The sequence below is a fragment of the Vespa mandarinia genome, chromosome 6 (genome assembly GCF_050613455.1).
Source record: "Vespa mandarinia isolate Hongniang chromosome 6, ASM5061345v1, whole genome shotgun sequence".
NCBI classification, from domain to species: domain Eukaryota; kingdom Metazoa; phylum Arthropoda; class Insecta; order Hymenoptera; family Vespidae; genus Vespa; species Vespa mandarinia.
The window spans coordinates 9,520,259-9,547,318 of record NC_140815.1 but is presented as its reverse complement, the minus strand read 5'-3'; the positions used below and the strand labels follow the sequence as shown (position 1 = coordinate 9,547,318).

The 27,060-nt window shown below is 32.7% G+C and overlaps 11 protein-coding genes across 20 annotated transcripts; 7 read left to right on the top strand and 4 right to left on the bottom strand.

The window, feature by feature from the left end:
• Nucleotides 1-2,665: 2,665 nt before the first annotated feature.
• On the top strand, nucleotides 2,666-8,398 carry LOC118448986 (uncharacterized). 5 transcript variants are annotated; one of them, XR_004840294.2, is made up of 17 exons: nucleotides 2,666-3,055; nucleotides 3,305-3,588; nucleotides 3,678-3,852; nucleotides 3,930-4,133; nucleotides 4,232-4,321; nucleotides 4,487-4,603; nucleotides 4,755-4,861; nucleotides 4,958-5,096; nucleotides 5,157-5,281; nucleotides 5,370-5,564; nucleotides 5,657-5,859; nucleotides 5,959-6,774; nucleotides 6,904-7,211; nucleotides 7,302-7,390; nucleotides 7,616-7,744; nucleotides 7,859-8,113; nucleotides 8,312-8,398. XR_004840294.2 is itself a non-coding variant. In XM_035882998.2 (17 exons), the coding sequence occupies exons 2-17, from the start codon at nucleotides 3,443-3,445 to the stop codon at nucleotides 8,061-8,063; spliced, it is 2,952 nt and encodes a 983-aa protein (XP_035738891.2). In that variant the 5' UTR covers nucleotides 2,666-3,055; nucleotides 3,305-3,442; the 3' UTR covers nucleotides 8,064-8,251. The 5 variants fall into 5 exon arrangements, 4 of the variants coding, with proteins under 4 accessions (XP_035738891.2, XP_035738890.2, XP_085513945.1 ...); XM_035882998.2 differs by lacking the exon at nucleotides 8,312-8,398 and having other exon boundaries at nucleotides 5,959-6,204; nucleotides 6,301-6,774; nucleotides 7,859-8,251; XM_035882997.2 differs by lacking the exon at nucleotides 8,312-8,398 and having other exon boundaries at nucleotides 3,678-3,843; nucleotides 7,859-8,251.
• A 30-nt stretch (nucleotides 8,399-8,428) lies between these two features.
• Nucleotides 8,429-9,995, top strand: Tsen34 (tRNA splicing endonuclease subunit 34). 2 transcript variants are annotated; one of them, XM_035883070.2, is made up of 5 exons: nucleotides 8,429-8,570; nucleotides 8,828-9,099; nucleotides 9,161-9,371; nucleotides 9,511-9,672; nucleotides 9,805-9,995. In XM_035883070.2, exons 1-5 carry the CDS (start codon nucleotides 8,510-8,512, stop codon nucleotides 9,993-9,995), a joined length of 897 nt encoding a protein of 298 aa, XP_035738963.1. In that variant the 5' UTR covers nucleotides 8,429-8,509. The 2 variants fall into 2 exon arrangements, with proteins under 2 accessions (XP_035738963.1, XP_035738964.1); XM_035883071.2 differs by having other exon boundaries at nucleotides 8,430-8,570; nucleotides 8,838-9,099.
• mRpL27 (mitochondrial ribosomal protein L27) lies at nucleotides 9,845-11,006 on the bottom strand. 2 transcript variants are annotated; one of them, XM_085657823.1, is made up of 4 exons: nucleotides 10,813-11,006; nucleotides 10,566-10,729; nucleotides 10,298-10,412; nucleotides 9,845-9,981 (listed from the first exon to the last, which is right to left on the bottom strand). In XM_085657823.1, the coding sequence occupies exons 1-4, from the start codon at nucleotides 10,859-10,861 to the stop codon at nucleotides 9,974-9,976; spliced, it is 336 nt and encodes a 111-aa protein (XP_085513949.1). In that variant the 5' UTR covers nucleotides 10,862-11,006; the 3' UTR covers nucleotides 9,845-9,973. The 2 variants fall into 2 exon arrangements, with proteins under 2 accessions (XP_085513949.1, XP_035738972.1); XM_035883079.2 differs by lacking the exon at nucleotides 9,845-9,981 and having other exon boundaries at nucleotides 10,209-10,412; nucleotides 10,813-10,888.
• A 158-nt stretch (nucleotides 11,007-11,164) lies between these two features.
• Nucleotides 11,165-13,604, bottom strand: Caf1-105 (chromatin assembly factor 1, p105 subunit). 4 transcript variants are annotated; one of them, XM_035883016.2, is made up of 7 exons: nucleotides 13,477-13,604; nucleotides 13,256-13,405; nucleotides 13,059-13,191; nucleotides 12,658-12,961; nucleotides 12,283-12,546; nucleotides 11,960-12,187; nucleotides 11,165-11,874 (listed from the first exon to the last, which is right to left on the bottom strand). In XM_035883016.2, the coding sequence occupies exons 2-7, from the start codon at nucleotides 13,394-13,396 to the stop codon at nucleotides 11,301-11,303; spliced, it is 1,644 nt and encodes a 547-aa protein (XP_035738909.2). In that variant the 5' UTR covers nucleotides 13,397-13,405; nucleotides 13,477-13,604; the 3' UTR covers nucleotides 11,165-11,300. The 4 variants fall into 4 exon arrangements, with proteins under 4 accessions (XP_035738909.2, XP_085513946.1, XP_085513948.1 ...); XM_085657820.1 differs by having other exon boundaries at nucleotides 13,563-13,581; XM_085657822.1 differs by having other exon boundaries at nucleotides 11,165-11,650; nucleotides 11,774-11,874; nucleotides 13,256-13,546.
• Nucleotides 13,605-13,825: 221 nt separating this feature from the next.
• Mtpbeta (mitochondrial trifunctional protein beta subunit) lies at nucleotides 13,826-16,249 on the top strand. The gene is made up of 7 exons (XM_035883036.2): nucleotides 13,826-14,025; nucleotides 14,278-14,449; nucleotides 14,518-14,893; nucleotides 15,027-15,201; nucleotides 15,268-15,548; nucleotides 15,620-15,925; nucleotides 16,032-16,249. The coding sequence occupies exons 1-7, from the start codon at nucleotides 13,971-13,973 to the stop codon at nucleotides 16,074-16,076; spliced, it is 1,410 nt and encodes a 469-aa protein (XP_035738929.1). The 5' UTR covers nucleotides 13,826-13,970; the 3' UTR covers nucleotides 16,077-16,249.
• A 64-nt stretch (nucleotides 16,250-16,313) lies between these two features.
• Ski6 (exosome complex component Ski6) lies at nucleotides 16,314-17,703 on the bottom strand. Its single transcript, XM_035883073.2, has 3 exons — nucleotides 17,241-17,703; nucleotides 16,797-17,096; nucleotides 16,314-16,710 (listed from the first exon to the last, which is right to left on the bottom strand). The coding sequence occupies exons 1-3, from the start codon at nucleotides 17,412-17,414 to the stop codon at nucleotides 16,357-16,359; spliced, it is 828 nt and encodes a 275-aa protein (XP_035738966.1). The 5' UTR covers nucleotides 17,415-17,703; the 3' UTR covers nucleotides 16,314-16,356.
• Nucleotides 17,704-17,742: 39 nt separating this feature from the next.
• Naxe (NAD(P)HX epimerase) lies at nucleotides 17,743-19,140 on the top strand. Its single transcript, XM_035883072.2, has one exon. It carries the CDS (start codon nucleotides 18,006-18,008, stop codon nucleotides 18,837-18,839), a length of 834 nt encoding a protein of 277 aa, XP_035738965.1. The 5' UTR covers nucleotides 17,743-18,005; the 3' UTR covers nucleotides 18,840-19,140.
• A 155-nt stretch (nucleotides 19,141-19,295) lies between these two features.
• On the top strand, nucleotides 19,296-20,118 carry robl (dynein light chain roadblock). Its single transcript, XM_035883081.2, has 3 exons — nucleotides 19,296-19,495; nucleotides 19,590-19,668; nucleotides 19,764-20,118. Exons 1-3 carry the CDS (start codon nucleotides 19,493-19,495, stop codon nucleotides 19,973-19,975), a joined length of 294 nt encoding a protein of 97 aa, XP_035738974.1. The 5' UTR covers nucleotides 19,296-19,492; the 3' UTR covers nucleotides 19,976-20,118.
• Nucleotides 20,119-20,715: 597 nt separating this feature from the next.
• LOC118449002 (XK-related protein 6) lies at nucleotides 20,716-22,303 on the bottom strand. The gene is made up of 4 exons (XM_035883037.2): nucleotides 21,998-22,303; nucleotides 21,533-21,860; nucleotides 21,282-21,437; nucleotides 20,716-21,206 (listed from the first exon to the last, which is right to left on the bottom strand). Exons 1-4 carry the CDS (start codon nucleotides 22,301-22,303, stop codon nucleotides 20,716-20,718), a joined length of 1,281 nt encoding a protein of 426 aa, XP_035738930.2.
• Nucleotides 22,304-22,879: 576 nt separating this feature from the next.
• fy (fuzzy planar cell polarity protein-like protein) lies at nucleotides 22,880-24,584 on the top strand. The gene is made up of 5 exons (XM_035883045.2): nucleotides 22,880-23,020; nucleotides 23,102-23,494; nucleotides 23,573-23,770; nucleotides 23,906-24,105; nucleotides 24,215-24,584. The coding sequence occupies exons 1-5, from the start codon at nucleotides 22,943-22,945 to the stop codon at nucleotides 24,582-24,584; spliced, it is 1,239 nt and encodes a 412-aa protein (XP_035738938.1). The 5' UTR covers nucleotides 22,880-22,942.
• A 437-nt stretch (nucleotides 24,585-25,021) lies between these two features.
• On the top strand, nucleotides 25,022-26,896 carry wal (electron transfer flavoprotein subunit alpha wal). The gene is made up of 4 exons (XM_035883065.2): nucleotides 25,022-25,160; nucleotides 25,338-25,667; nucleotides 26,017-26,469; nucleotides 26,544-26,896. Exons 1-4 carry the CDS (start codon nucleotides 25,119-25,121, stop codon nucleotides 26,721-26,723), a joined length of 1,005 nt encoding a protein of 334 aa, XP_035738958.1. The 5' UTR covers nucleotides 25,022-25,118; the 3' UTR covers nucleotides 26,724-26,896.
• Nucleotides 26,897-27,060: the final 164 nt, after the last annotated feature.

Below are 27,060 nucleotides of genomic sequence, written 5' to 3'. Positions count from 1 at the left end.
CTATTCCACGATCAATAAAAATCGTTCAAATAATTATAAAATTATCGATAATATTAATTTATAAGCTTTAGCGTTTAGAAAATTGTATCGCGATGTGCACAGGTCGGAGAGTAAGAGCAAACTAAGTCGCGAACTGTCAAAGTCGTCCAAAAATGTGTTTATGTTTATATTACACGAGGCAACTACTCCGAAATTAAAATTTTAAAGTAATAGAAGTTTATCTGAAAATTATTTTAAGTCCCGCGCGCGATTCAGACTTTTTAATGTTTTAATAAATGTACTATTGTTAAAACATTACTCGATTCTATCCCGCGTGCAATAAAAATCGTTTAAATAATTATAAAATTACCGAAAATATTATTTTATAAGCTTTAGCGTTTGGAAAAGACAATCGCGATTTGCCCAGGTCGAAGAGCGAGAGAAAACTAACTCGCGAACTGTCAAAGTCGTCCAAAAATGTGTTTATGTTTATATTACACGAGGCAACTACTCCGAAATTAAAATTTTAAAGTAATAGAAGCTTATAATAAAATTATTTTAAGTCCCGCGCGCGATTCAGACTTTTTAATGTTTAATTTATTGTACTATTGTTTAAATATTATTCCACTCTATTCCACGATCAATAAAAATCGTTTAAATAATTATAAAATTATCGATAATATTAATTTATAAGCTTTAGCGTTTAGAAAATTGTATCGCGATGTGCACAGGTCGGAGAGTAAGAGCAAACTAAGTCGCGAACTGTCAAAGTCGTCCAAAAATGTGTTTATGTTTATATTACACGAGGCAACTACTCCGAAATTAAAATTTTAAAGTAATAGAAGTTTATCTGAAAATTATTTTAAGTCCCGCGCGCGATTCAGACTTTTTAATGTTTTAATAAATGTACTATTGTTAAAACATTACTCGATTCTATCCCGCGTGCAATAAAAATCGTTTAAATAATTATAAAATTACCGAAAATATTATTTTATAAGCTTTAGCGTTTGGAAAAGACAATCGCGATTTGCCCAGGTCGAAGAGCGAGAGAAAACTAACTCGCGAACTGTCAAAGTCGTCCAAAAATGTGTTTATGTTTATATTACACGAGGCAACTACTCCGAAATTAAAATTTTAAAGTAATAGAAGCTTATAATAAAATTATTTTAAGTCCCGCGCGCGATTCAGACTTTTTAATGTTTAATTTATTGTACTATTGTTTAAATATTATTCCACTCTATTCCACGATCAATAAAAATCGTTTAAATAATTATAAAATTATCGATAATATTAATTTATAAGCTTTAGCGTTTAGAAAATTGTATCGCGATGTGCACAGGTCGGAGAGTAAGAGCAAACTAAGTCGCGAACTGTCAAAGTCGTCCAAAAATGTGTTTATGTTTATATTACACGAGGCAACTACTCCGAAATTAAAATTTTAAAGTAATAGAAGTTTATCTGAAAATTATTTTAAGTCCCGCGCGCGATTCAGACTTTTTAATGTTTTAATAAATGTACTATTGTTAAAACATTACTCGATTCTATCCCGCGTGCAATAAAAATCGTTTAAATAATTATAAAATTACCGAAAATATTATTTTATAAGCTTTAGCGTTTGGAAAAGACAATCGCGATGTGCACAGGTCGGAGAGTAAGAGCAAACTAAGTCGCGAACTGTCAAAGTCGTGAAAAAGTGAGTATATGTTTATATTACACGAGGCAAATACTCCGAAATTAAAATTTTAAAGTAATAGAAGTTTATATTAAAATTATTTTAAGTCCCGCGCGCGATTCAGACTTTTTAATGTTTAATTTATTGTACTATTGTTTAAATATTATTCTACTCTATTCCACGATCAATAAAAATCGTTTAAATAATTATAAAATTATCGATAATATTAATTTATAAGCTTTAGCGTTTAGAAAATTGTATCGCGATGTGCACAGGTCGGAGAGTAAGAGCAAACTAAGTCGCGAACTGTCAAAGTCGTCCAAAAATGTGTTTATGTTTATATTACACGAGGCAACTACTCCGAAATTAAAATTTTAAAGTAATAGAAGTTTATATTAAAATTATTTTAAGTCCCGCGCGCGATTCAGACTTTCTAATGTTTAAATAAATGTACTATTGTTAAAATATTACTCGATTCTATCCCGCGTGCAATAAAAATCGTTTAATTAATTATAAAATTACCGAAATTATTAATTCGATTCGATTCGACTCTTTTTAATAAATCTCGTGCGATTGATATAAAGTTAGTATAAAAAGAAATGCGATTAAATTGTAGTTAATATAAAGTATTCGTCGATTAATATAATACGGTAAGGTAGGTTCAATTTGTTACATAGATCCTCTTTGTAAGTTATTTATTTGGCCACAAGTATTTAGGCACCATGGATACGCGGGATATAGTTATGAATGATGCCGATAATAAGACCGATCGAAATGAATAATACCACAAATTCTCTAGTAATTATTTTATCAAGTACCAACGATATATCTTGTTTGTATCGGTTTTGTTCGATTGGTTTGTTTCGTAATTAACAATAAGTATATAAGTACATAATGGGCTTAACCAATTATAATAGTTTCTAACATTTTGCCATTGGTAGACTTGATGAAAATTTCTGGAAAAAGAACGAACGTTTAAACGATTACCAACTTTAATTTGCGATCCGTCCTGTGTTGGCAGGCGTTTATAACGTGAAGTAATGACCCGCAATTGTATAGATCTTAAATCGTAATTGTAACATTTTAACGGTTCAAATTCTAAAATATATAGGACAATTCGTTTCTATCGCGATCGACTTAATAACACGTAGATATGTATTACATCTATATCTCATCTTTATTCTTCTCGTTATGGTTCTTTAGACGGTAAGAAGGTTGAAAGGGAAAAGCGAAAACTTATCGATTATAAGCCAAATATTCTTAACCTAAAATTTTCTTTAACTGGGTAACTTGAATTTAATAAGTAATAAAGATCCTGGACTTGATAAAAACGTCGTGACATATCTACGTATTTCGAGTGAATAAAATGACGTTATGGTGAATGCCAAGCTGGAAAAAACCTAGGTAAACAACTTACATACTTTGTTTATGTTAAACGAAAGGTGATCAAGAACCTCTGTTTTCTCCTACAACATAATTATATATTTATTTAGTATATATGTGTTTAATTGTACGTGCTCCTTTAGCATGGCATGATTTTTGATCACGGCTCATATATTCTATATTACAAGCCGGGTGATAATTGATTCGTGCAAAAAAATACAATAATTTAAAAAGTATTCCCCCGATAAGTATTGTTTGTCACTCCAACAGATAGCGCTAATTAATAAATGAATGTATGTACGACAAACAAACAAACAAACAAACATACACACAAATCTACGCCCAAGAAAGAAAACTGCAACAAATGCAAAAATTAAGTAAATAGCCATAATATCCAGGAAAGACGATATGGAGGAGGATATCCGAAATACAAAATTCCATTTAAAAGTAACGCAAATAACGGAAGAAAACGCTCTTCTTCGAGAAGAAATCGCGAAATTAGATGATAGAAATTCAATTTTGGAAAGGCAACAAAAATATTTCAAACGTCAATTGTATGTATTATACGTTATATCTATTCAATTGTATTTTTATAATTATTATTTGAAATTCGATGGCGTATTGCCCCTTGATTATTTCGCAGGGAACAAATCCATGAAAAATATAGTGAACTGCAACGAGAATATGATGAACAAAAAGACATATTGGATGAAGTTAGGAGAAAAGAAAAAGACACCAATATAGCACTCCAGAAATCTACAAAAGAGCAACGGATATTATTAACAAGATTAGAAACGGTCGAATTAGAGGTTGTAATGGTGATATGATCGTTCGCGTTGACAACGAAAAAATATTATGGATTCGTAATTATAATTTTTCTTGCACTTGCAATTAGGCGCAAGAAGTAACAAGTCTGAAGAATAAATTAAAGAAAGTTACGAACGAAAGACTCGAATGTACGAAGCAGAAGGATGAAATAGTTGAAAAATTGGATGAAAAGTATAACGAGTGCGAATCATTGCTTATGACAATTACAGACTTGAAAGAAGCGAATGAAAATCTTCGAAGTAATTACGAAGCGCGCGAAAATATGATCAAAGTAAGCAGACGTAAATACAATTTTTTCTTAACCGCCAAGGTGTTCAATGATTTACTAGAATCGTCATATGAATAGCCATAATCGTCTATGTCTTGCAGATGCTACGAGAAAATAATCGTCAACTGGAAGATGAAAATGCGGAATTAAAATTACTCATAAGTATGAATACTCGTACTTCTACAGACAAAGTGAGTTCATTTTCATCTTCGTCGTCAGCCATACTTACTTGATCGTTAGAATCGCAGAAAACTGTCTCTCTCTCTCTCTCTCTCTCTCTGTGTGTGTGTGTGTGTGTGTGTGTGTAATTAGTAGGTGCACGTATATAATAGAGATTTCCTTGAATATAATTTCAGCTCTCTAAGATGCCACATTCGAACGCAGAACCATATTGCACGGTACACGATATTCCATATAACAGATTCAACGATACGTTTCTTCAAGATTCCCTGTATGACGAATTGAAAGCTTCTGTAAGTGTAAAAATTTTATCTCACTGATCTGTGCAAAAAAGAAGAGCAAAAGAGAAAGAATAAAACGAAAGATATATATCCGTGTTTGTGTGTGTGTGTGTGTGTAAAGGAACAATTCTTCATATGCATTATATATATATGTACCTTTAAGGGTTTCACGAATATATGCAGCTGGAATGATACGATAAGCTACGAATTGAAGAAGCAAGTGCAATGTTACGAATTAGAAATTGATAAACTTATACAACAAACAGAATGGTAAATATATACATTAATGCGTTTTTATTAATATCCCAACTTCGAGAATATTTTATACCGGGATATTTCTTTTTTTTTTTTTGTAATTTATCAAAGTGTTTTCCAACAATTGGTATCGGGATGCGACAAGAACTGTCTTCATCTTATACAAAATATAAACCATTGTACTGAGAGTTCTGAAAAGATGAAAGATTTGGAGGTCCTTAAACAAAGGATACAAATTCTTTTGGATATGGTTAGTCGTGTAAAGCGAACAAATGGTATTACATAGTTATTAAAGTAAATTATTCATCAGGTAAACACAACATCTCCAGAACCTAGAGGTATTGAAATTGGTATTCAAGTGCCGGCAATTTCTAGAAAGAAAAAAAATTTGCAGGAATTGTCCAACTTAAACGAGGAAGATCATCTAGAATGCTTGTAAGCAAATCAATATACGATATGAATGTAAAAATATCGTTGAAGATTAGAAATTCTTTACAATCATTTTCTTATCGTTTAATTTTAGTTGTAAAAAAAATCAAATAATCGCATCTCATGATATATCGAAAGAGAAACAAGACCAATTTACTATATCTGCGAAATGTCCTAAAGTAGTAATGATGCCGAAATCCTTCGTCGGCGATCCAATCATACAAGTATTGGACAAAAGTGTTCGATGTATTACAAGTCCACGAAAAAAAAGATTAACGGAAAATATCAGGTCAATGAGGAAAGATAACTTGTCCTTCCTATCGCATATAGACATATTTCGTTAGAATCTCGCTTATCTCTTCTATTATTATTTATTTATAGTTTAACTAGATTAGAAAGAAGAAAAATTCATAAGTTAACGTTCTGTAAGAATTCTTATAACGACGCCGCTACCAAAATAAGAGTCGATATTATGGATGATGGTAATGGAGATTATACGGATAATGAAAGATTTGTACCATTTATGGGCCATTTATCGTTACCAATAGACTTTTCGGTTACATCCAAACGAGTCGCAATAACGCGTAAGTAATATATCGAAAGAAACATTTACAATGTCCCAAATTTCTTTATTAAAATCATTAATATAAACGTGGATATTAATAAGACGTATACCTTATCAGGTAATCGTAAATCAAAGTCCGAATCTAGTCTACTTCCTGAAAAGAAAGCTTTATTTTGTCGGCCTTCGTTTAATGCTGCCATGCCATTATCAGCGGAGCCATTAATCAATGAAGCCATTGAAATGAGAAAAAAATCCTTCGACGGGTCAACTTGTGAAGAAGTTGAAAGAGTAAACAAGTTTCCCGTATTACTCAAGCAGAACGATCGGCAGAATTTAACAAGCTCTCATGGATATGCATTCGGAGGTACCTATCGGTCATTGAACGATAGTAGTACAGATTCTTCGGTTAGTTCGTCGTCTCTTCGATCCGATAATCTACTCCCCCAAGATTTTTCTATAGACAAGTTGGAAGACCGTCCGTTTGAATTACACCGTCCTGTTCACTTGGCTCCTATGAAATTGAAATTCCCGTCGGATAAAACCTCGCCTTTCACCAAAGAGCAAAATCTTACCAATAAGGATACGCAACAAGCAGATTTCGCTGCAGCGAGTAATAAATTGCTTGAAAATATAAAATCGAAAACGAACATCCGCGAAACAAAGCAATATAAAATCGTGGAACAATTTGAGGAAGGTCGTTTAAACAGAGATTATTATAATGAAAGCCCTAATAATTATCTCATGGATATGAATAAAGAAATCTATTCGATCAATAGTGAAACATATTTAATCGATAAATTAGCGGCCCCCATTTGCCGTGATATAACGTCTATGTATTTTCGAAGATTCTCTAATTTCGATCGAGAATGTTATACGGAAGATCATCTACCAGCTGCATACTCAACACCGATGCGCATCGAATCGAAGAATAAAAGTAAGGCCCTTTTTTTTCCTCCCTTTCTTCACTATTGTTTAACAGACGTTAGTATGTTAACCTTCTGAATAATCTTGTTTTCTTTCTTTATTAATTTTTATGCAAACGTATCACATTTCTGTCACGCAGATTCGTCGAAAAGTAAAAATAAGAAAGATGGCAACGATAATTGTGAGTCGCTCGTACGACGATTCGCTGATTTGGAAATGTCAAGAAAAAAATTATCCTTATTTAGGATATACAAGGACCGTTTGAACGAGATGAATAACGAGGAACGCCTAGAAAAGGTCGACTCTGGAGATGGAGAAGAAACAGTTTCGATATCACTTTGTAGTTTTGCAAATAATAGCGCGTTGTCGCGAAGTAAATGTGCGCTTACGAACAGGGAGAATTCCGATGAGTATTTTATACTTAATGTAGCACAGAGAAACAATACGGTTAGTATTAAATGATGAAAACTTTGTCATTTTCCTTCAGTTCTCTTAACATCTGTACCCTCCTAACCTATTAGATTATATTTGATTTAGGAAGGAAGAACGAATTGCGCAACTGCAAGGGAAGAAAAGATCAGGCCGACGTCGTCGGATGGTGAAAGTCAAATGTCAGATAGCAAAGAGTTAGTCCAGTTTGTTTTCATGAAAATATGTAAATCAAATGCTTGTGCTTTTCAAACATATTTATAGATATTTAGGGAATATTTATATATATATATATATATGTATATATATATATATATATATATATATATATATATATGTATATATATATATATATATATATGTATATATATATATATATATATAAAATATGATATGTAGGTATTATTCAATTATTATTTCAGAAATTTTCTCGACAGAACGCAACCGAGAAAGAATTTGCTAGAAGAAAATAAGAGCATACTACAAGTTTGTAAATTCTATCATTCGAGTTCGGCAAAGTCGAAAATTGTTGGCGAAGAAACAAGATTACGGTAATATGCGAGTGATTATAGACAATAGGCAAAACACTTTTCATGATATTGTGTCATCTATATCAACATTTTTTCTTTCTTTTTTCCTTTTTTTTTTTTCTTTTTTTTTTCTAGTACTTCGGTATCTCATTCTTTCACGAACATCCAAATTCTACCATCGTGGCGCGCGCTCATTTTCTATGCACTGGTATTTTTTTTCGGATTTTATGCAGTAAATATATTTTTATATGTTGGGCCACCGTATAAATGGTGGTCACTCGAAGAAATACTCAATCGATACTTCCCAATCACAAATACGGGATGTTCACCACCTATATGAATATTAAGTCGATTAGTTTTGACATACATACATATATGCATATATATGTTGTAAGTATACGTTTAAACATAATTATTACATGCCATTTATTAAAAATAGGTATATATTGTATTTAAAACAGTGTTGTCAATTAAAGTATTAATCAATTATAGAATGAATTTCTTTTTTACATGTACATATGTCGCATAGTTAATAAAATACCATATATACGTATATATTTACACAATCATAGAAATTTATTGTTCAAGCTGCTAATACTCTAGCATGTCCAAAGTGTTATATGTGCGTACCAGTGGCTGCCATTATTAAAATAGTTGCTAGTGGTGCCAACCCGGATTACTTGCCAACTTCACTCTAATAAATCTTGAAGTGCTTTAAGGACTTTACCAGAATAACGGATTGTGAAAGATTAAATAGAAAAAAGTTCGATATTAAAAAAATTCAGTATGTCAGATATGATCAATTTGACGTTTTCAAAAAGTAATGCCTTTATATGGAACGCGGACGGTAAAATTATCTTGTTTTTATTATTTCCGTGTTATGATGTTTGGTTATAGTGTAATCATGTAAAATAATGTTCTCGTACAATATGCCATTTCTTTGTGAATGATACATAATCAATGAAAAAAAGAGTGAAAAGTTTTTTTGTAAAAGATCATTATAATTTATTTCTCTCTCTCTTTCTCTCTCTCTCTCTCTCTCTCTCTCTCTCTCTCTCTCTCTCTCTCTCTCTCTCTCTCTCTCTCTCTCTCTCTCTCTTTAAGATTGGCTAAGACTGCGGAAAGATCATAGAATAACTGGAGAATTAGTGGGCTGTCTACCAAAATATCCCCGGCAAGAAGTACTTTCAGGTCTTCCATTGCTTTTGTTGCCAGAAGAAGTCTCCCTTTTATTAGAAAAAAAAATTGCACGTGTTGTTAAGTATTCACATTTAGAATACCCACCGAGCGAATCGTTAAAAGAAACCTTTGACAAGTATAGAGAGATATTGTTTATGGAACAGGAAAAATGTTTGAAGAAAGAAAAAGAAAAACAGGTATTTGCAATTACACAATTTTATGAATTTTTATGTTGTTATGATAATAAAATCATTCTAGATTGTAGCAATGATGGATAAAATAGTGGAAGGAAAAAGACGAAAAATTTTAGGGATAGAAACAAATAAGAAAAAAATGCGAAAACCTTTGGATAAAGATTTGCAAGAAGCTTTAAACAATGTAGAAGTAAATACTAAAGATCTCTTTGACGAACAAATGTCAAAATTGCCTAAATTAGAAAAAAGTGAAGCACTTGTACAGACGCATACGGGTAATAAGATATGGTACAAAATATTGGCAATGTGTCAAATTTTTTATCTCAAATAACATGTCAGTCAGAATGAAATGTTTCGTCAATTTCATTGCATAAAACGTATACGATATATATTATTTATCATTTTGTTTATTAGCTTATCCATGGTGTAATGGGGGTAACTTTGAAATAGTCGAATGGAAATATCCTAATAGCGTACAAGAAAAACTTCGATATGCGACATTTAAAGACCTTTGGGAACGAGGTTATTACATAACGAATGGAGAAAAGTTCGGTGGCGACTTCCTAGTGTATCCAGGTATCTATATATATATAGATATAGATATATGACATTACTTTATTACAACATTTATTAGTCTTAACTGCTATTATCTCGAAAAGGAACTTTACATGTGTTTATAATTATACATATAAATTCATATTTTTACAGGCGATCCGATTATGTTTCATTCTCAATTTATAATTCAATGCAAAAGCAGAAACGAGGAAATACCTATCACAGAGCTTATTGGGCAATGTCGTATTGCAAGTCACGTTAGGAAAACCCAAATATTGGCCACATTCTCTGAAGGTGGTAAAAGTGTAAATTATCAATCATTTCAGTGGGCTGAAAACAGATAGGAGCGATTGTAAAGTAGTATACGTAATTAATAATCATATAAATTAAATTCTCTCTCTACTTATATTGTAATATTATTACAAATCTGTTATCAGGGACTTTTCTGTTTGACAAACGATCAAAAAATATTAAATAATTGCGTTATGCGTTGTTTATATTATCTGAATTAATCATACATTCTTTTCTGTACGAATTACTTAATAAAATTCTCTAGTCTAAATGGCATTGATCAGTTTAAAACGATCGTGTTGAGGCATTGGTATTACGTTGAAATGTTTCTTATAGATAGTTTGTCCTTCCCGACCTGCATAATGTTTTATCACCCAATTATGATCAAAATCAAGATTGATCTTCTCACAAGTTATCAACACCTTTCCTGCCTCCATAGCAAACAATGTTCCATCTCTTCCCCAGCCAACCTAAGGAGAGAAAGAGTGAGTGTGAGTGAGTGAGAGAGAGAGAGTGAGAGAGAGAGAGAGAGAGAGAGAGAGAGAGAGAGAGAGAGAGAGAGAGAAAGCAGAGTTATGTGATATTCGATAGAAAGAAATATTTATAAAGCGTATTTAATTTACATTTAAACCAGGATGAAATCTAGGTTTCAATTGAGTAGCAAGTATTGTTCCTGCCTGTACAAAACCACCATCATTTACACGGATACCTCTGTGCTTCGGTCTTGTCTTAATAGGTTTATTTCTTGTACTGGTACTACTTTTCTTTGATGCATACCTGATGCATGCTGTTAAAAAAGAAAATAAACAATAAACAAAACTTGATCTTTTGGTACATAAGAATAAACATAACCTCGAGAGTTTTACTCACTCAGATTAATAGTCGTTGGATTTAAGAAACATTTGTTAAAACTTTGCATGGTGGATGAAATTATATTTAAAATATAAATAATTCTTTAGCGATTAATTTGACGTAATATAGATTAGCGTCAGACGTTAGACGTGCAAAATAAAGACAGTTAAGATGAGAGTAGTCGCGATACGATGACGCGATGCGTGCGCGCTCTATGGATTAAGTCGTAGTCGTTCGATATATTGAAAGGGACAACTTCGATCGAAATAAATCGCTTTAAAAGTCCATATAACGATCGATTATATACAAAATGAAAGAAAAATTAATATTGAAATATGCATTGATGAGAGGAATAATAGAGGATCAAGTTTAAGAAAAACACTATTTTATATATATATTTTGCCAATTATTATAGAAAAGTGTTAGAAAAATAATAGAAATATTATAGTCGTTTTGGGCTTATTTACATAATAAACTTGATAAAATGAATAAGTTAATGACGTTAATTATTTTTTTCTTTTGGAACTAGAAAGAGTTATCAATTTCACCCTTCGCGGTGTCTTTTTCGATATTACCGAAGATGTCTTTATTTTATTAGGTGTATTCCTTTTAATTCCTGATCTTGTATCATTGTCGCTCTCTTCATTATAAACTAATTTAATATCTTCGGTTTCTTCTATCGTCCCCTCACTTTTATTAACACATTGATCTTTAGCCAAACTGCACTCCGATGAATTGCAATTATTCCGCTCCATTATGTCGTCATTTTCATGATAAGTTTCTTCACATTGATCATCCCTACTTTGCGCTTCTATTTCTTTATATTTGGTTACATCAACGTCCATTGCATTCGTATCTATATCAAGAAGCAAGGTATTATCTTTCGTTTCAATCGCAGAGCCTGGAGTATTTGGCGTAATTCTTTCGTTGTTGTTGTTATTATTACTATTTCGAAGTACAGTTGAAGTAATCGATGCACCTTTGACGTTATGCACATGGCCTAGTTCATTCTCCGAAAAATGTATTATCGAGCAATAACCATCCGTAGAAGATACAACTAAGATACGACCATTGCTAGACCTGTAAAGAATAAAAACTGCACATGTTTCTGCTTATTTGTCCAATGATCGTGTTAAAAAAAATTATACAAAAGTCTTTTACGAACCACGCAATGTCGGTTAATCTGGTATAATGAATATTTGATATCACGGCTATCGGAGAAATTTGTTGAGTATCATAAATTAATATTGAACGTTGCGTTGCAACGGCAAATATTATTCTATAAGGTAATGCTATCGTAGGAGTGGGTCCATTTTTTCTAAGTTCAAAATAAACAGGACAACATCGAATTGCTATTGTACATTCGTCCAAGGAAGGCAAAATCATTATTGGCCTGAAGATAAATAGACAAATAATACTAGTAATGTTAGCATATATATATATATATATAAACTTCATGGGACACAACGCCTCTGTTTGAATACTAACTCTTTCAAGTTATGCCTAGAGAAGACAATTGTCGCATTTGATGTCTTTTCTATGGTATCTTGCGGCTCTATTATGCCTGATGGAACGATTATTAATGTTCCGTCTATAGAAAAAGTTAGTCTTCTGAAAAATGACTTAAATGTATCGTCATAAAATAAACGAACTGTTTTGTCTCGCAAAGGATAATCAAGCGGTGTAGGAATAATGGACTTGTGCACGCGCTGTACTGTCTTCTTCGTAGAGATATCAACTAATCTGCACTGCCTAAAGTCAATAATTAATTTATTATTATCAACGATATAATGATAACGTTAAAGACGTACATAAATATGATGATATTAAATGAGTGACTATTGGAAATATATTCACAAATACCTGTCGCTGCTCATTGTACATATATATTGGTTACAAGGGTCCCAGGTAACGCCTTGCACGAATCCTTTTGAATCGGATAATATACCATTGGTACGACCTTTATGAATATCCCATAGAATTGCTGTATTATCTACAGAACCTGATATTATGGAAGTAGAGTCTGGCGACCAACATATATCGTAAACATCCTCTAAATGGCCTCTCAGGACTTTCCATGAACTCCACTGTTCCTTATTCTCATTGTCCTCAGGCGAGATAAAAAAGTCGCATTCCTCCTTTTGCTTCCATAAAATAATGACAGATTCTATAAAAAGAAATGTCATACAGATTATCCTTCGGATCACGATAGTAAAGTAATAATATATAATGAAATGTATATACAATATTATTTTTAACTATACCGTCATCCGCTGATGCAAGAATTTCTTTAGATGGTGAAAATCTGACAACATTTACTGCCTTTTGATGTCGTTCCAAGTCCGCTACACATTTTATTGTTGTCGTACTATTCTCGCACGACAAAAGATGCCAAATCTGAATATAAGTTAAGCTGTAATTATTTTGATCATTTTAATTCAATTGATTTAAATGACTTTACCAAAACATGAGAATCAGCTCCTCCAGTAGCTAGACGCCAAAAATCTTCACCCGCAGATGTTTCACACGATTTATTCTGTATGTCGATGCTCAAAACTGGATCTCGATTGTGCCAAGAAATCTCTGGTGTAGTACACTTCATCTCTTCGACCTAAATAATAAATATTATTTCTTCCCAAAGATTCCGAGACCAAAAGAAATTCTGATCTTAGTGCCGCTAACCGCATTATACCGCCAAATCGAGAGCGCGGAGTATATTTTACGGCAAGATGGACAATGTAAACAAGTAGAAGGTGTTATGTACAAACCAGCGCTACCAATGCCTTCCGATTTACCCAGAAAATGTAAATTTTCCCTAGTATATTCGTGGAATTTCTTTTTAATTATTTCATATCATTATCAATAAATAACAGCAATTAACGATACAAACTCATCGTTTCAATTGTTACAATCGATTGGCATGTTTCAATAAGATAGATAAATATTCCTATTTCGTCGCCTTTAAAGGTTTATTTTTACATTTGCATAGCGCCATTTGTTATGCCATTTACATACAATACAATGCAGTTTTATATTTTGTCCAATAATGCTAAATGGCAGCACAAGTGATTTCAATTCAGTTACAGTCTATACTTGCGCGATCATAATACATTTTGATAAGCGTTGCACATTATTGTTGCGTGATCTCTGTATAAGAAGAACATTTCAAATATACAATGTTTCCCTTTATAAAGGCTGTTTCAAAGATAGATCAAGGATTTAAGATTTATGGTACGTTGCTATATTTTACTATTTTTTAAGATGGCCAACAACTATTTGACAAATTAAAAAGTTGCTGGAATTGAAGAATTTCTTTTGCTATACAACAAAGCTCAAAGTTCAACGTTGAAGAAGCGTATAGATATATAAGCGAGCGCACGTGCACTAGTACGTGCGTGCGTGCGATTTTGAATATTCAAAATTTGTGATGAAAATTTATTTGATTTGTTCTTTCAAAGGTATTAATTGTTATGTATGCAACAGGTGCCATCTATCCACGGGCTTGGGGAGTTCAAATAAACAAAAATTATGCAACAAAGTATGATCAAACTTCAAAAAACATTGTATTTGTAGACGGCGTACGTACGCCTTTCCTCCAATCTGGAACGCAATACAAAAATCTCATGTCATACGATCTTGCTAGGCATTCTCTGTTGTAAGTTTTTTTTCTTTTTTTTTTTTTTTCTAAATTTTAATCACCATTTCAATGCCTTTTTATTCTAGGAGTTTGAAAAGAAAAATAGGTTTTCCTAACGAAGCCGTAGAATATATTTGTTACGGTACTGTAATGCAGGAAATAAAAACATCAAATATCGGTCGTGAAGCAGCTTTAGGCGCAGGTTACAGTGAATATACACCGGCGCATACAATTACAATGGCTTGTATTAGCAGTAATCAAGCCATGACCACTGCTATGGGTTTAATTGCATGCGGTACCTATGATGTCATTGTGGCCGGAGGTGTTGAATTCATGTCAGATATACCTATAAGGCTTAGTCGTCCTATGAGAAGTTTAATGCTGCAAGGCAATAAAGCAAAGACTCTTGCACAAAAATTATCTCTTTTAGGGTCCATTAGGCCGTCGCACTTTATCCCGGATGTTAGTTAAAATTTTTTTTATATATATATATATATATATATATGATGTACTTACTCTCTCTGTATTATACAAAAAAGAAAAAAAAAGTAGAAACAAAGCAAACAAACGAAAAAAAAGACAAATTTATCTTTAGTTGCCAGCCGTGGCAGAATTTTCTAGCGGTGAAACAATGGGACATAGCGGAGACCGCTTGGCAGCAGCATTCGCGATAACGCGAAAGGAAGAGGACGAGTACGCATTGAGATCCCACACGTTAGCTGCGCAAGCACAGAAGCAAGGAAATCTTTCGGATTTGGTGCCCATTAAAGGTACGTGGAGGAGAACAAAATTGAGCACATTGTCGTTTTCATATTATTATAACATTAAGCGTACAGTTTTAGGCGTAGAAGAAGTAATAAATAAAGATAATGGAATACGTGTTTCAACGCCAGAACAATTGGGAAAATTGAAGCCAGCATTTGTCAAACCGTATGGGACTGTTACCGCAGCTAATGCATCGTTTTTAACCGATGGCGCATCAGCGGCCCTGATAACGACAGAGGAAAAAGCTCGTTTATTGGGTCTCAAGCCGAAAGCATATTTACGAAACTTTACTTATGTATCACAAGATCCGGTTGATCAATTACTTTTAGGCCCCGCATACGCCATTCCCAAGGTTTATAGATAATAGTATACGGCATGCGCGAAAAAATGCATGAACCTATATGAACTTATATGAAATTACAGGTATTAGAAAAATCTAAGTTAAGTATAAAGGATATTGGCGTATGGGAAGTACACGAAGCCTTTGCCGCCCAAATATTAGCTAATCTGAAAGCTTTGGATTCCGATTGGTTCGCGCAACATTATTTAAAAAAAAGTGAAAAAGTAGGTGTTCCAGAACTCCAAAAGTGGAATTCATGGGGTGGATCTCTTTCGATTGGTCATCCGTTTGCAGCTACAGGAATCCGTTTAGCCACTCATACTGCCAACAGGCTTATCAAAGAAGATCAACAGTTTGGGCTAATTGCAGCATGTGCAGCTGGCGGACAGGTGAATTCAAATAATAATAGATCAATTATATTCCCCTTAATTAATAGAATTAGAATAATAAATTATCGAATTATTATATGTATGTGTATGTGTATGTGTGTTTTAGGGAGTGGGTATGATCTTGGAGAGACATCCAGATGCTAAAGTTTGATAAAATCAAGACCGTCCAAGATATTTCTAAATGAGAAATTTGCCAAGAAGAAAAGTCGACGTTAACATGAATATTGTACAGAAAGAGATTTTTATACTAAGTTATCTTTACTAGGATATCTTCTTTTCTTCTTCCTCCTCCTTTTATTTTCTTTTTTTAACATGTCTCTATTCTTTTCTAGTATAATACTTCATAGGACGTGAGGAACCACTTTTTGTATAATATACTTTATTAAAAAATAAAGTGGCATATTGAAAAAACGTAAGACTATTTTTTCGCTTTAATCCAGTGTAACGTTACATAACGATGGAAGTGAATGTATTGTTAAATGGTGACGTACGGCACGATCTAAAATGGCTTTTATGTCTTGACATCCAAGCAAAGCACGCTGTTTTAATGATTCCAAATGCGATAAATGTAACCTTTGACCCGCTCCTTGAGCAACGACTATCAATCCAGAATTTTTTGTCGCGTTATCATTATTTGTTTCAGGTAATGCAACAATAGATAAAGTTACACCCGGAGCGCATTCTTCTATAAAATTTGCATCCAATACACCCGAGCCTACACCTCCCTCCTCTCCATCCGTGTATGAAGAATTTACTAATGTTATTGTACATCCAATCGCATAATTCTAAAGGTAAGGAAAATGAAAAAATATATAATGACATCGTAAGCGAGCCAACACGTATAATGACCAACTTCAATATAAAAATATACCTTTATAGGTATCCCGGCGTCGATCAATGCCAGGCTGGCTGCATTAACGGACGCACAATAATCGCTTCCGTCTACTTGTAATACTTCCACGAAAATATCAATCTGCGAGCGCGGATACAATTCCAAATGTATTATCGCTTCCATTGCACGGCGCAATTCAAGAGACCTTTCCTGTGATTTACGGTCACCTCTTGGTTTACGTTTACGTTCGCCGGATGTAAAACTAAATACTGCCATACTATATTGACAATTCACAATGGCTTTGGTAATTTTGCTGCTACTTCTACCTGTGCCTTTAGGCTGTGAATCGTTTTCAAAAAGTTAGACCAATTATACAGGATTCATTATATATATATATATATATATATATATATATATATATATAATTTCTCTCTCTCTATATATATATATAGAAAAATATATAGATTAAAATCATCACGATACCTGATGAGGCCCGTATACCGCCGCCAAAATCTTTGTTTTACCATGTTCTATATAAGCGCTTCCGTCGGCTTGACCGAAAACACCCATTCTTACGTGAATTTGTCTCAATTCTAATGGACGTCTCCCATCGACGCGCAAACCACCTTGATCTGCTTCAATATCTTCTTCTATCATCTTAATCTTTATGTTTTACTTTTCCGTCTTAACAATGTTAATGAAAATACTCATAACCTATATCTATGACAATTCCTTTCAAAATGGGAAAAGTCTCGTTTACAACTCTCGGAATATCTATCTCTTCTTATTATTGGTCACCTCAACAAATTTATATTTAGAGATGGCAATTACTTTCTTTTTCTTTTTTTCCCCTGTCCCCGATCGAGATCAAAACACAATCATTTTCGAAGATTCAATCAACAGGCAAGATTTGTAAATGAAAAAATTGAAGTATGTAACGACGTTGCATTTAGCGGCCCAGCCAAAAGGTGGCGCACGTGACGCCAGGAGCCTGGCCAACATTTTACATAAAATTTATACATTTTAAATGAATTCATCGCTCATATAAACTCAAATAATGTATTTATTACCTCGTAATTATTTAAATGATAGACAATCTGCTCTTCATTTTCGAATACCTAGAGACATAATTCGATCCGTTTCAACAAATATATTATCCCTATAAAATTGGTCTTGACCAATCGACGACAATCTGCTACAAGAGTACAGGTAACCGATAAAAAGGATAAAAAAACCCCAGGCTTATAAATGTTATCGATAATTTTTAAAGGTTTGTCGATTTGTCGAAATAATTTGTGGTTCGAACATGTGATACCTGTTTTAAATGTTAGAAACAATAGTTGTTTAACAATAAAGCGACTGGAGCATAAGAAAATGGTAAAATATTTGAATCAATCGGAAGCAATCAACATTGATAAGGATCTATTTGAAAGATATAAATTTAGCTTGGACCAATTGATGGAATTAGCTGGTCAAAGTTGTGCCATAGCAATAGCAAAGTCATATCCTTTGTCAAATAATTCTTCAGATAGAATTCTGATTTGTTGCGGACCAGGAAATAATGGCGGCGATGGTTTGGTATGCGCCAGGCATTTGAAACATTTTGGTTATTCTCCCGAGATTTATTATCCAAAAGAAACCGACAACCAATTGTATAAAAATCTGTTGCATCAGTGTAAAGAAAATGATATAACGATTTTAGAAAGTAAATTTATAATAGATAAGGATCCAGTTGAACTTTTAAATGGATTCAGAGTCATAGTCGACGCTTTGTTTGGATTTAGTTTTAAACCTCCTGTAAGGGATACCTTTGTTCCTATTATGAAGATATTGAAAGCTGCTTCAATTCCTATATGTAGCATAGACATACCTTCAGGATGGGATGTTGAAAATGGTCCATCTTTGAAAGATGATATATGTCCAGAAATGTTGATATCCTTAACGGCACCAAAGATGTGCGCCCATAAATTTAAAGGAAAATTTCATTACCTGGGAGGCAGATTTGTACCTAAAAAACTGGCATTAGCTTACAATCTTAATTTACCGATGTATCCAGGAACAGATTTAATCGTATCTCTATAATAATAAAGTACTTTTCTGCTTGGCAAATTGCGCTGTCTTTTAAATAGATTAACTCCTTCTCTTCAAATTGTTCTAATGTGATACCAGTAACAATTATGCGTATTATGCCTCTGACTAACGTTACTTATTTGATTATTTCTAAACTCAAATAAACATGGATCGTGTTACGTTTGAGTATTTGTTTATTTAAAGATCTGTATGTATGCGTACGTATACACACACATACATTATTAATTAATATTTATAAAAATGATAATGCATAAACGCAGGAATGTAATATAATCGTTTGAGTTGGCCTAATTAAAATTAATATTAAATTTTATTCCAATAAAATTAAGTTGATTATTATACGTGTTTTACTTTCTCTACCTTATAACAGATTTGAATATGCCGCCCTACGGAACCATGATAAATTTTAGTTTCAAATCTAAGTATTGTCTGTTTAATGCTCCGCCCGTTGGATACCTACAATATTACGCATAATAAGAAATTTTCGGGGTCAGATTAGTTGCGGTCAATTATATCGATTGTTGTACCGAATTATATTCGTTCTCTCTCTCTCTCTCTCTATCTCTATCTATTTGAAAGACATGCTCGTTAAGTAATTTTATAATTATTGTGTTATGCCAGAAAGAACGTTCTAAATTCACAACATGGTAATTTGATAATTTCGTATAAATAAAGAATAATAGTATATAATCGTATTATAAATGTATGAAAATAAATGTATATAACGATTTGTTGCTTAAGGCACAAGAAGTCGAGGAAACCATGAAACGTATACAATCTCATAAGGGCGTTGTTGGAACTATTGTAGTAAATGCAGAAGGTTAGTATTTATTATGTTAAATAATATTATTATCGTATAAATGATCTCTCGTTCGAATTATATATAAATATATATATATATATATATTATAACAGGAATTCCTATTAAATCCACATTGGATAATACAACGACAGTGCAATACGCCGGCCTGATCAGTCAGCTGTCAGACAAAGCACGCTCTGTAGTTCGTGATTTGGATCCAACAAATGATCTAACATTTTTACGTATTCGTAGCAAAAAACATGAAATAATGGTTGCCCCAGACAAAGAATTCATTCTCATAGTAGTTCAAAATCCAGTGGATTGATATTTGCAAAAAGGAATTATGCATTGTAAACCTTCGCAAAATTTCGATTTTATGTTTGTGACTATTATTTTATTTGTTATTTAATACATTCCACTTAATCATTTTACCATTGAGAAATTCATTGTTATGTTAACTTATCAATTAATTAGATTGTTATGAAATAAGAGTATATATATATGTGTCGCGCGCGTGTGTAGATATATATATATATATATATATATATATATATGTATGTATATATGTATATATGTATATAGACACACGTTTCACATGTATCCTCAAAACATAAATAAAAATGATAAAAAAATATAAGTGCGGAAAAGAATCTTTTAGCATTGGTGAAATATTATATATAACTGCACTTGAAAGATTATTAGTTTAACTTGTATGCAAAATACTGCTCGTTAATATTATTTGTTATATGTAATCTTATTTAAGTTAAGTATTAATTAATGATATGTTAATTTCTTCAATCTGATTCTGTTTACATATACAATTTATTCTAATTCTTACATCTTTTAGCGTATATAAATCACCTAAGATAGTGTTACTATAGATTACGGAAGATCGATACATCTTATTTTCTTCTCTTATACGTCTAAGTATTACAAAATTCATATAAAAATTAATAAATTATTAGGGAATGTTACGTGTGCCGCACGCGCGACACATGAGATATGATAATATTAAATGCGACATTTATCTACTTAAGTATTATCTTTTGCACTTTATCATAAAGATCAATCTTCATTATTTAAGCTCGATTGTGGTTGACTCTTCCTAACTGGATGATAAAGTGTATAATAAAGAATCATGGCAGTGATACCTAACAAGAAAGGCACCGTGGAAGGAACAATGTATAGAAAAAAGTACCAAGAATGTTTTGCTTCTATAGAAAAATTAAACATCCAAAGAAGATTAGCGATAACATTTTCAAAAAAGCATAGGCTGTAAAAAAAGGCATGTTTTAAAAAAGTATTGCCATCTATAATATTTAAATATACAAATATATGGAGTAGACCTATGACCAATGCAAGAAGCACGGAATAAAATCGTTCCGTTATCGTTGGTCTCATATGAGGAGCACGATTATTCTTACGACAAAACTGTAATATACCATGTGAATCGATCAAAATCCAAATTGTCATGGCAATCCAATGACAGATACAAGCGATACCGGTGTATAACGGCCATATACTGGCAATTAAACTCACAATTAATATTCTTGAGACTGTAATCAAAGAAGATTACCTAACAAATGGCATATCCTGCATTACTACAACTTATTCCATAATGTTAAACATACCTGTAACAAGGAAGTGCCACAAAAATTGACATATGCTACCTCGAATGTTAATTATTTCCTTATCATGTTGGGCCAATCGAATGGTGCGATTGTAACTTGCCATGGCCCAACCCATACTGACTAAAGAACTAACAATACTACAGACTTGATGTATAACTAGAAAAGAAGAAGAGAAGAATTTCTAATTATTATATTATAGAGCACCTTTATATAATTAAATTCGATTAAATATAATTGAAAAGGACAAATACATTCAAGATTTATGTCTCTGTTATAATGCTTCAATAAAATAGTTAATTGCAGAACTTGCTGAGGTGCTGCTTCTAGAAAGCATTCAAATATTCTCAAGAGCGCAACGTCTTGATCTTCCTTAAGCATTTTAAGATAATATCGTCTTTGGCCATTGCGATCACCTACTTTCTCACATTTACGTGCCTTTAAAGCATAAATCAAAGTATCATAATAACGTATCACAGGTGCTAATTGGAAAGCCACCGCCAAGACGCAATATATTTTCTTCTTAATCATCACTTGCGTACAAGACTTATGATTTTCTAATTGCGCCAACTCTGACTCTGTCTACAATACAAGATATAAATGAGAGCGTGACAATTTTTATGAACCGTAAAAGTATTCTATACGCTTGACTTTTCTTTTTCTTTTTTTCCCCCCTTGAAAAAAGCAAGACGTAGTACAGATTCAATAGTCGCATTTACCTTTTCGTCTTGATGTTGCATTCTTTTACTAATAATTACATTTATAAAAGATGGAATAAGTAGAAAGACAAGGGTCCAAATAAAATATATTACTTTATTTGCCAGTAGATATCTTACCGCGATGTTGATATCAAATGCCATGTCAATTAAGTGCATTATAATTGAACATACCAGAAAGAATACATCTAAATTGGTTACGCATGGTTGTCTTGAGGGGATGTCTACGACGTCTATATCAAATTTTAAAGTTGAAAAAATACCACCGATGTACATGGTATACCTTTTATTATTTCTTTCTTCTATCATTTTATAATGATTGAATAACCTCAAAAGTTAATTTTTACACAAGTAGATGTCAAATCGCTACAAGATACTCATTATAAGTATGTTGTCTCATTTTTTGTAATTTAAATTTGAAGAGATTCTTCATATATATGTCCCTTATACATTGTTTATTTATTTCCTTTCTTTCTCTCTCTCTCTCTCTCTCTCTCTTTCTTATTTTCTCATTCTTGATTTAACATTCATGTTTGGACATCCACTGAAATCTCTTGAGACGCAACAAAGCATTTATTGGATAGTTCAAAGTATATGTATTGAAAATATAGTAAAGTGTATGTTACAAAATTTTTTAATATATTTTCCTCGTTAACGCAACATTTAACGTATCGTTGTGCGTGCGTGCGTGTTGTGGCATGCATATACATTGTGTGCACACACGCCATATACATATGTATATATATGATGTATGCGTGTGTGCGCGCGCGCGTACACACATGTATAGACATGTATTACTTCTATATGCAGTTTGTTGTTGTAAACAAAGCAAGCAATATCGAGCCCTTTGCACACAATTAAACGCGATACGATGACATTTGGTCGAGTTTAATTATAATTTAACAAGAAATAGAAATAATCGAGGAGATATCGAGAAAGAAGAGAATTATGGCAGCACAAGTAATGTGTTTAACATCATCAGGAGGAATTCCATTGTTTTCTCGCCAAAAGGGAGATAAAGAAATGGTTCGTCCTTATGTTTTATATGGAATAACCATTGTTTGTTATACCGTTTTAGTTGTCAATTTCTTTATGAAATATTTGTAGATAACTTTTTCTAAAATGGCATCTCTAAATGGCGTCCACATGTTTCTTAAAACACAAAATATGAAGCTATTAAATACGGATCTACCAGATACAGCTATAGTTTGGAAAGAATATGAACAAAGTATTATATTAATAATTATTGCCAATGGTGCAACAAAATATACTTTAAATAAATTCCTCGATGTTGCCTTTGGTGCGATGATCTTATTCGTCGGTATTGATGAAATCAAAAACGCAAAGAATATAGAGCGCTTGAAAAAAGATTTGCGTGCATGTAATCCAATTATAGATAGACTTTTAGAATGTTTAGATATCGGAGATCGAATTTGTACCAAGACGGATATTGTTAATATGACAGAGTGTATAATTTTACATGAGAACCATCTGTTGCAGGTATAACATTAATTGTATATTTTAAATGTATTATGTATCATTGGATGATTCATATGTATTTTATAAAACTTTTTAAAGACTTGTTTAGAGGGATACATGGAATGTTTAGATTCAATGTATGGATGCATTTTGGTACATGGTTGTTTAGCAGTAGCAACCGATGGATGGTGGTCCTTGGATCCTATAGAAAGAAAATTGTTAATAATGACAATAGCGACCGAAACTAATTACACGGCACGCGATTTACCAATATTTTTACCTTACAAAAGTCCTGACGTAAGTATCATGTCGCGTTAGTGATTTGAAAGAAATAACTATTGTCTACCTCAGAAATATTTGAAATGCATAAGCACGTAATAAACATGCACGCTTGTTATAATAGAGTCCACTTCTTCCTTTTTTTTTTTTTAGATAGCTTATAGATTAGTATCTATCACGTTGATAAATCATGTAGAAGTGGTGGCCCTATGCGGACCTAATCCAGAGTTATCAGAGATTGAAAGATATGTTGTGCAATGCTGGAGAACAAGTATGGACATTTTACGTAATTCGGAACAGTGTTATCCTAGAAACGTACCCACTGCAATCTCTTTGGATATTAATGCATTGGGGTAATATAAATTTATTCATCACAAAATATACTTTTTTTTTTTTTTTTTTTTCCCCCATTAGCTTCATTTGTTTAAAACAGGATTATGAAAGGAGAAATTATTTTTCTAGATTCTTATTGGCAAACTGTAAGATAGAAAAATTTGTACTTGGTAGAAATGCACAAAGCACAAAAAATCGGGTAACGGGAACGCACAGATTAGACGTTTTAAGAACTTTTTATCATCAGGCAATAGAAACGTTTATGCCTTCGTCCGAGTTGGAAGAAAATTGCCTAGAAATGGACTTTGGAAGTAAATGGAAATTCGTGGGTGCCAAGGAAACATATCTGTGTTCGGAATATCATAAATGTCATGCTCTAAAAGATGGAGATCACATACTCTGCGTATTGTATACATCTATGGTTCCTACTCATACAATGAGATTGATTACCGAAAAGATCTTGAAAATGTTATTAATCGATAAGCAAATTTGTTGGTAGACATTGCAAGGAAAATAAAAGAAATTATTCTTCTAAGCGAATAAAATGTTTTACTGCGTCGTGGTCCATGTGGAAGATAGGTGCCTATAAATATTTATATAAATCATTCATTCAAAGAGTTTGTAAGGTTATGTTAAATATACGTACCCTCGCATATACTCGTACATGCGGCGAGCGCGCTTTTGTCCGCATTTACCGAATAGAGTTGAAAAAAAACAAACAAATAAATAAATAAATAAATAAATAAAAAAAAGAAAAGTTTAGTTCTCGTACGAGGCCGTGAGCGTCGCTCGTGTACTCGCCATAGATCGTTCGAATGGTTTAGATCTCTGAATAGGTTAAAAAAGAAAAAAAATCAACAGCCCGTGGCTTCACCTAGCGCAAGCTATATTCACATCCAATGTACGATTTGACCTTAGAGCGAATAGAAATTGAGAAAATTATCAGCTGATGTAATAAAGGAAAATAAGTAAAATAAGTTATTTAATGCTAACCTTTATTATAAGATACGAAATATATTGAGTATATGTAAAAATGTTTGCTGCGTCGTTCAGATTTCTACTCAATGCAAGAAGAGTAAGTACGAAAATTCATTACGAAGACGTGTAAAGCAAAACGTTCATGATCGTTTATATGTTCTTACAAACCGCACCATACGTGTGCCTTGGCATTTAATTATTAAGTTATTTATTATGATTTTAATAGCGAATAAAAGTTTTCACTTTTCTTTTATTATACGCTTTTCATTTTCAGGTAAATACACAAATACGCCTTAAATCAACGTTAGTCATAGCGGAACATAATAATGAGGTATTGTCACCAATAACATGTAATGTGTTGAGTGCAGCAAAACAAATTGGTGGTGACATTACCGTTTTAGTCGCTGGAACAAATTGCGATGCGGTGGCAAAGGCCGCAAGCAATGCAAATGGCATTAATAAAGTACTTTTGGCAAATAGCGAAGCATTTAAAGGATTTACTTCGGAATCATTGACGCCACTGATATTAGCGATGCACAACCAAAATAAATACACTCACATTTTAGCCGGTGCTAGTGCTTTTGGTAAATCATTATTACCGAGAGTTAGTACATACTTGATTTTATTACTTTTTCTATAAATACATTATTAAGACGGATATGGTCGTCATTTAAAATCTTTTATATCGTATCGTAAAAGCAAAATTTGTAATTCTCAATCATGCAAGCCTTGTTCGAGAACAAAGTTATATGATGTCATTCGTCAATAGTATAACCAATCATTTTAAATGTTATTCCATAAGAGAATTAATTCCAAATTTTACATATCAGATTTATTTTTAAAATTAGGAATAAGCAGCTAAGATTTGATCATCTTTGGTAGAAACATTACGTTACCATTTCTCTTACTTAAATAATAAATCATATATTGTATATTTGTTGAATTGATTTTAGATTGCGGCAAAATTGGATGTTTCACCGGTAAGCGATATTATTGGTATAAAAGCGCCAGACACTTTTGTTCGCACAATTTATGCTGGCAATGCTATACAGACCATAAAAGTCAAAGATAATGTAAAAGTTGTGTCGGTGAGAGGTACTTCGTTCGATGCATTGCCTCTGGAAGGCGGTAATGCTGCGTGTGAACCAGCCCCACCTGGTGATTACAAAACGAATCTAGTTGAATTTATTAAGCAAGAAATTAGCAAAAGCGATAGGCCCGAATTAACGTCCGCTAAAGTAGTCGTTTCGGGTGGACGGGGATTAAAGTCGGGCGAAAATTTTAAATTGCTCTATTCCCTGGCTGATAAGCTTAATGCTGCTGTCGGAGCTTCAAGAGCTGCCGTTGACGCTGGATATGTGTCCAATGATCTGCAGGTTGGACAAACGGGAAAGATCGTTGCACCGGTATGTACTTGAATGACGCATTGAAATAATATTGGGTGTACTCAACAATGACCTTGTTCGTAATTTCGCTTTAGGATTTGTACATAGCAGTGGGTATTTCTGGAGCAATTCAGCATCTTGCCGGTATGAAGGATTCAAAAACAATTGTTGCTATTAATAAAGACCCAGAAGCACCAATTTTTCAAGTAGCAGATTATGGATTAGTTGCGGACTTGTTTAAAGTTGTACCAATACTTACAGAAAAATTGAAATGAATATTTCATTATGTTTCTTAACAATGGATAATTTTGAACTAATTAGGAATATATCGAAGAATTAACTATATTCTACCGATCGATCGATCGTTCGAAACCAAGAAAAAAAAAGTCTGCGAAATTTAATTAATTAATGTTACGTTAAATTTAATAATTAAGGCAAACCACGATTATTATATGTTATTCTATTTTACGAACTTATTACATTCGCGATATGCAGCAGTTAATGATATTAACCGTTTGTCCATTTTTATAAAATTTTTTCTTCGATAGGGTGGGAAAAGAGAAAAGAATGCTCCTATACACATATTTTTTTATATTTATATTTAAGGAAATT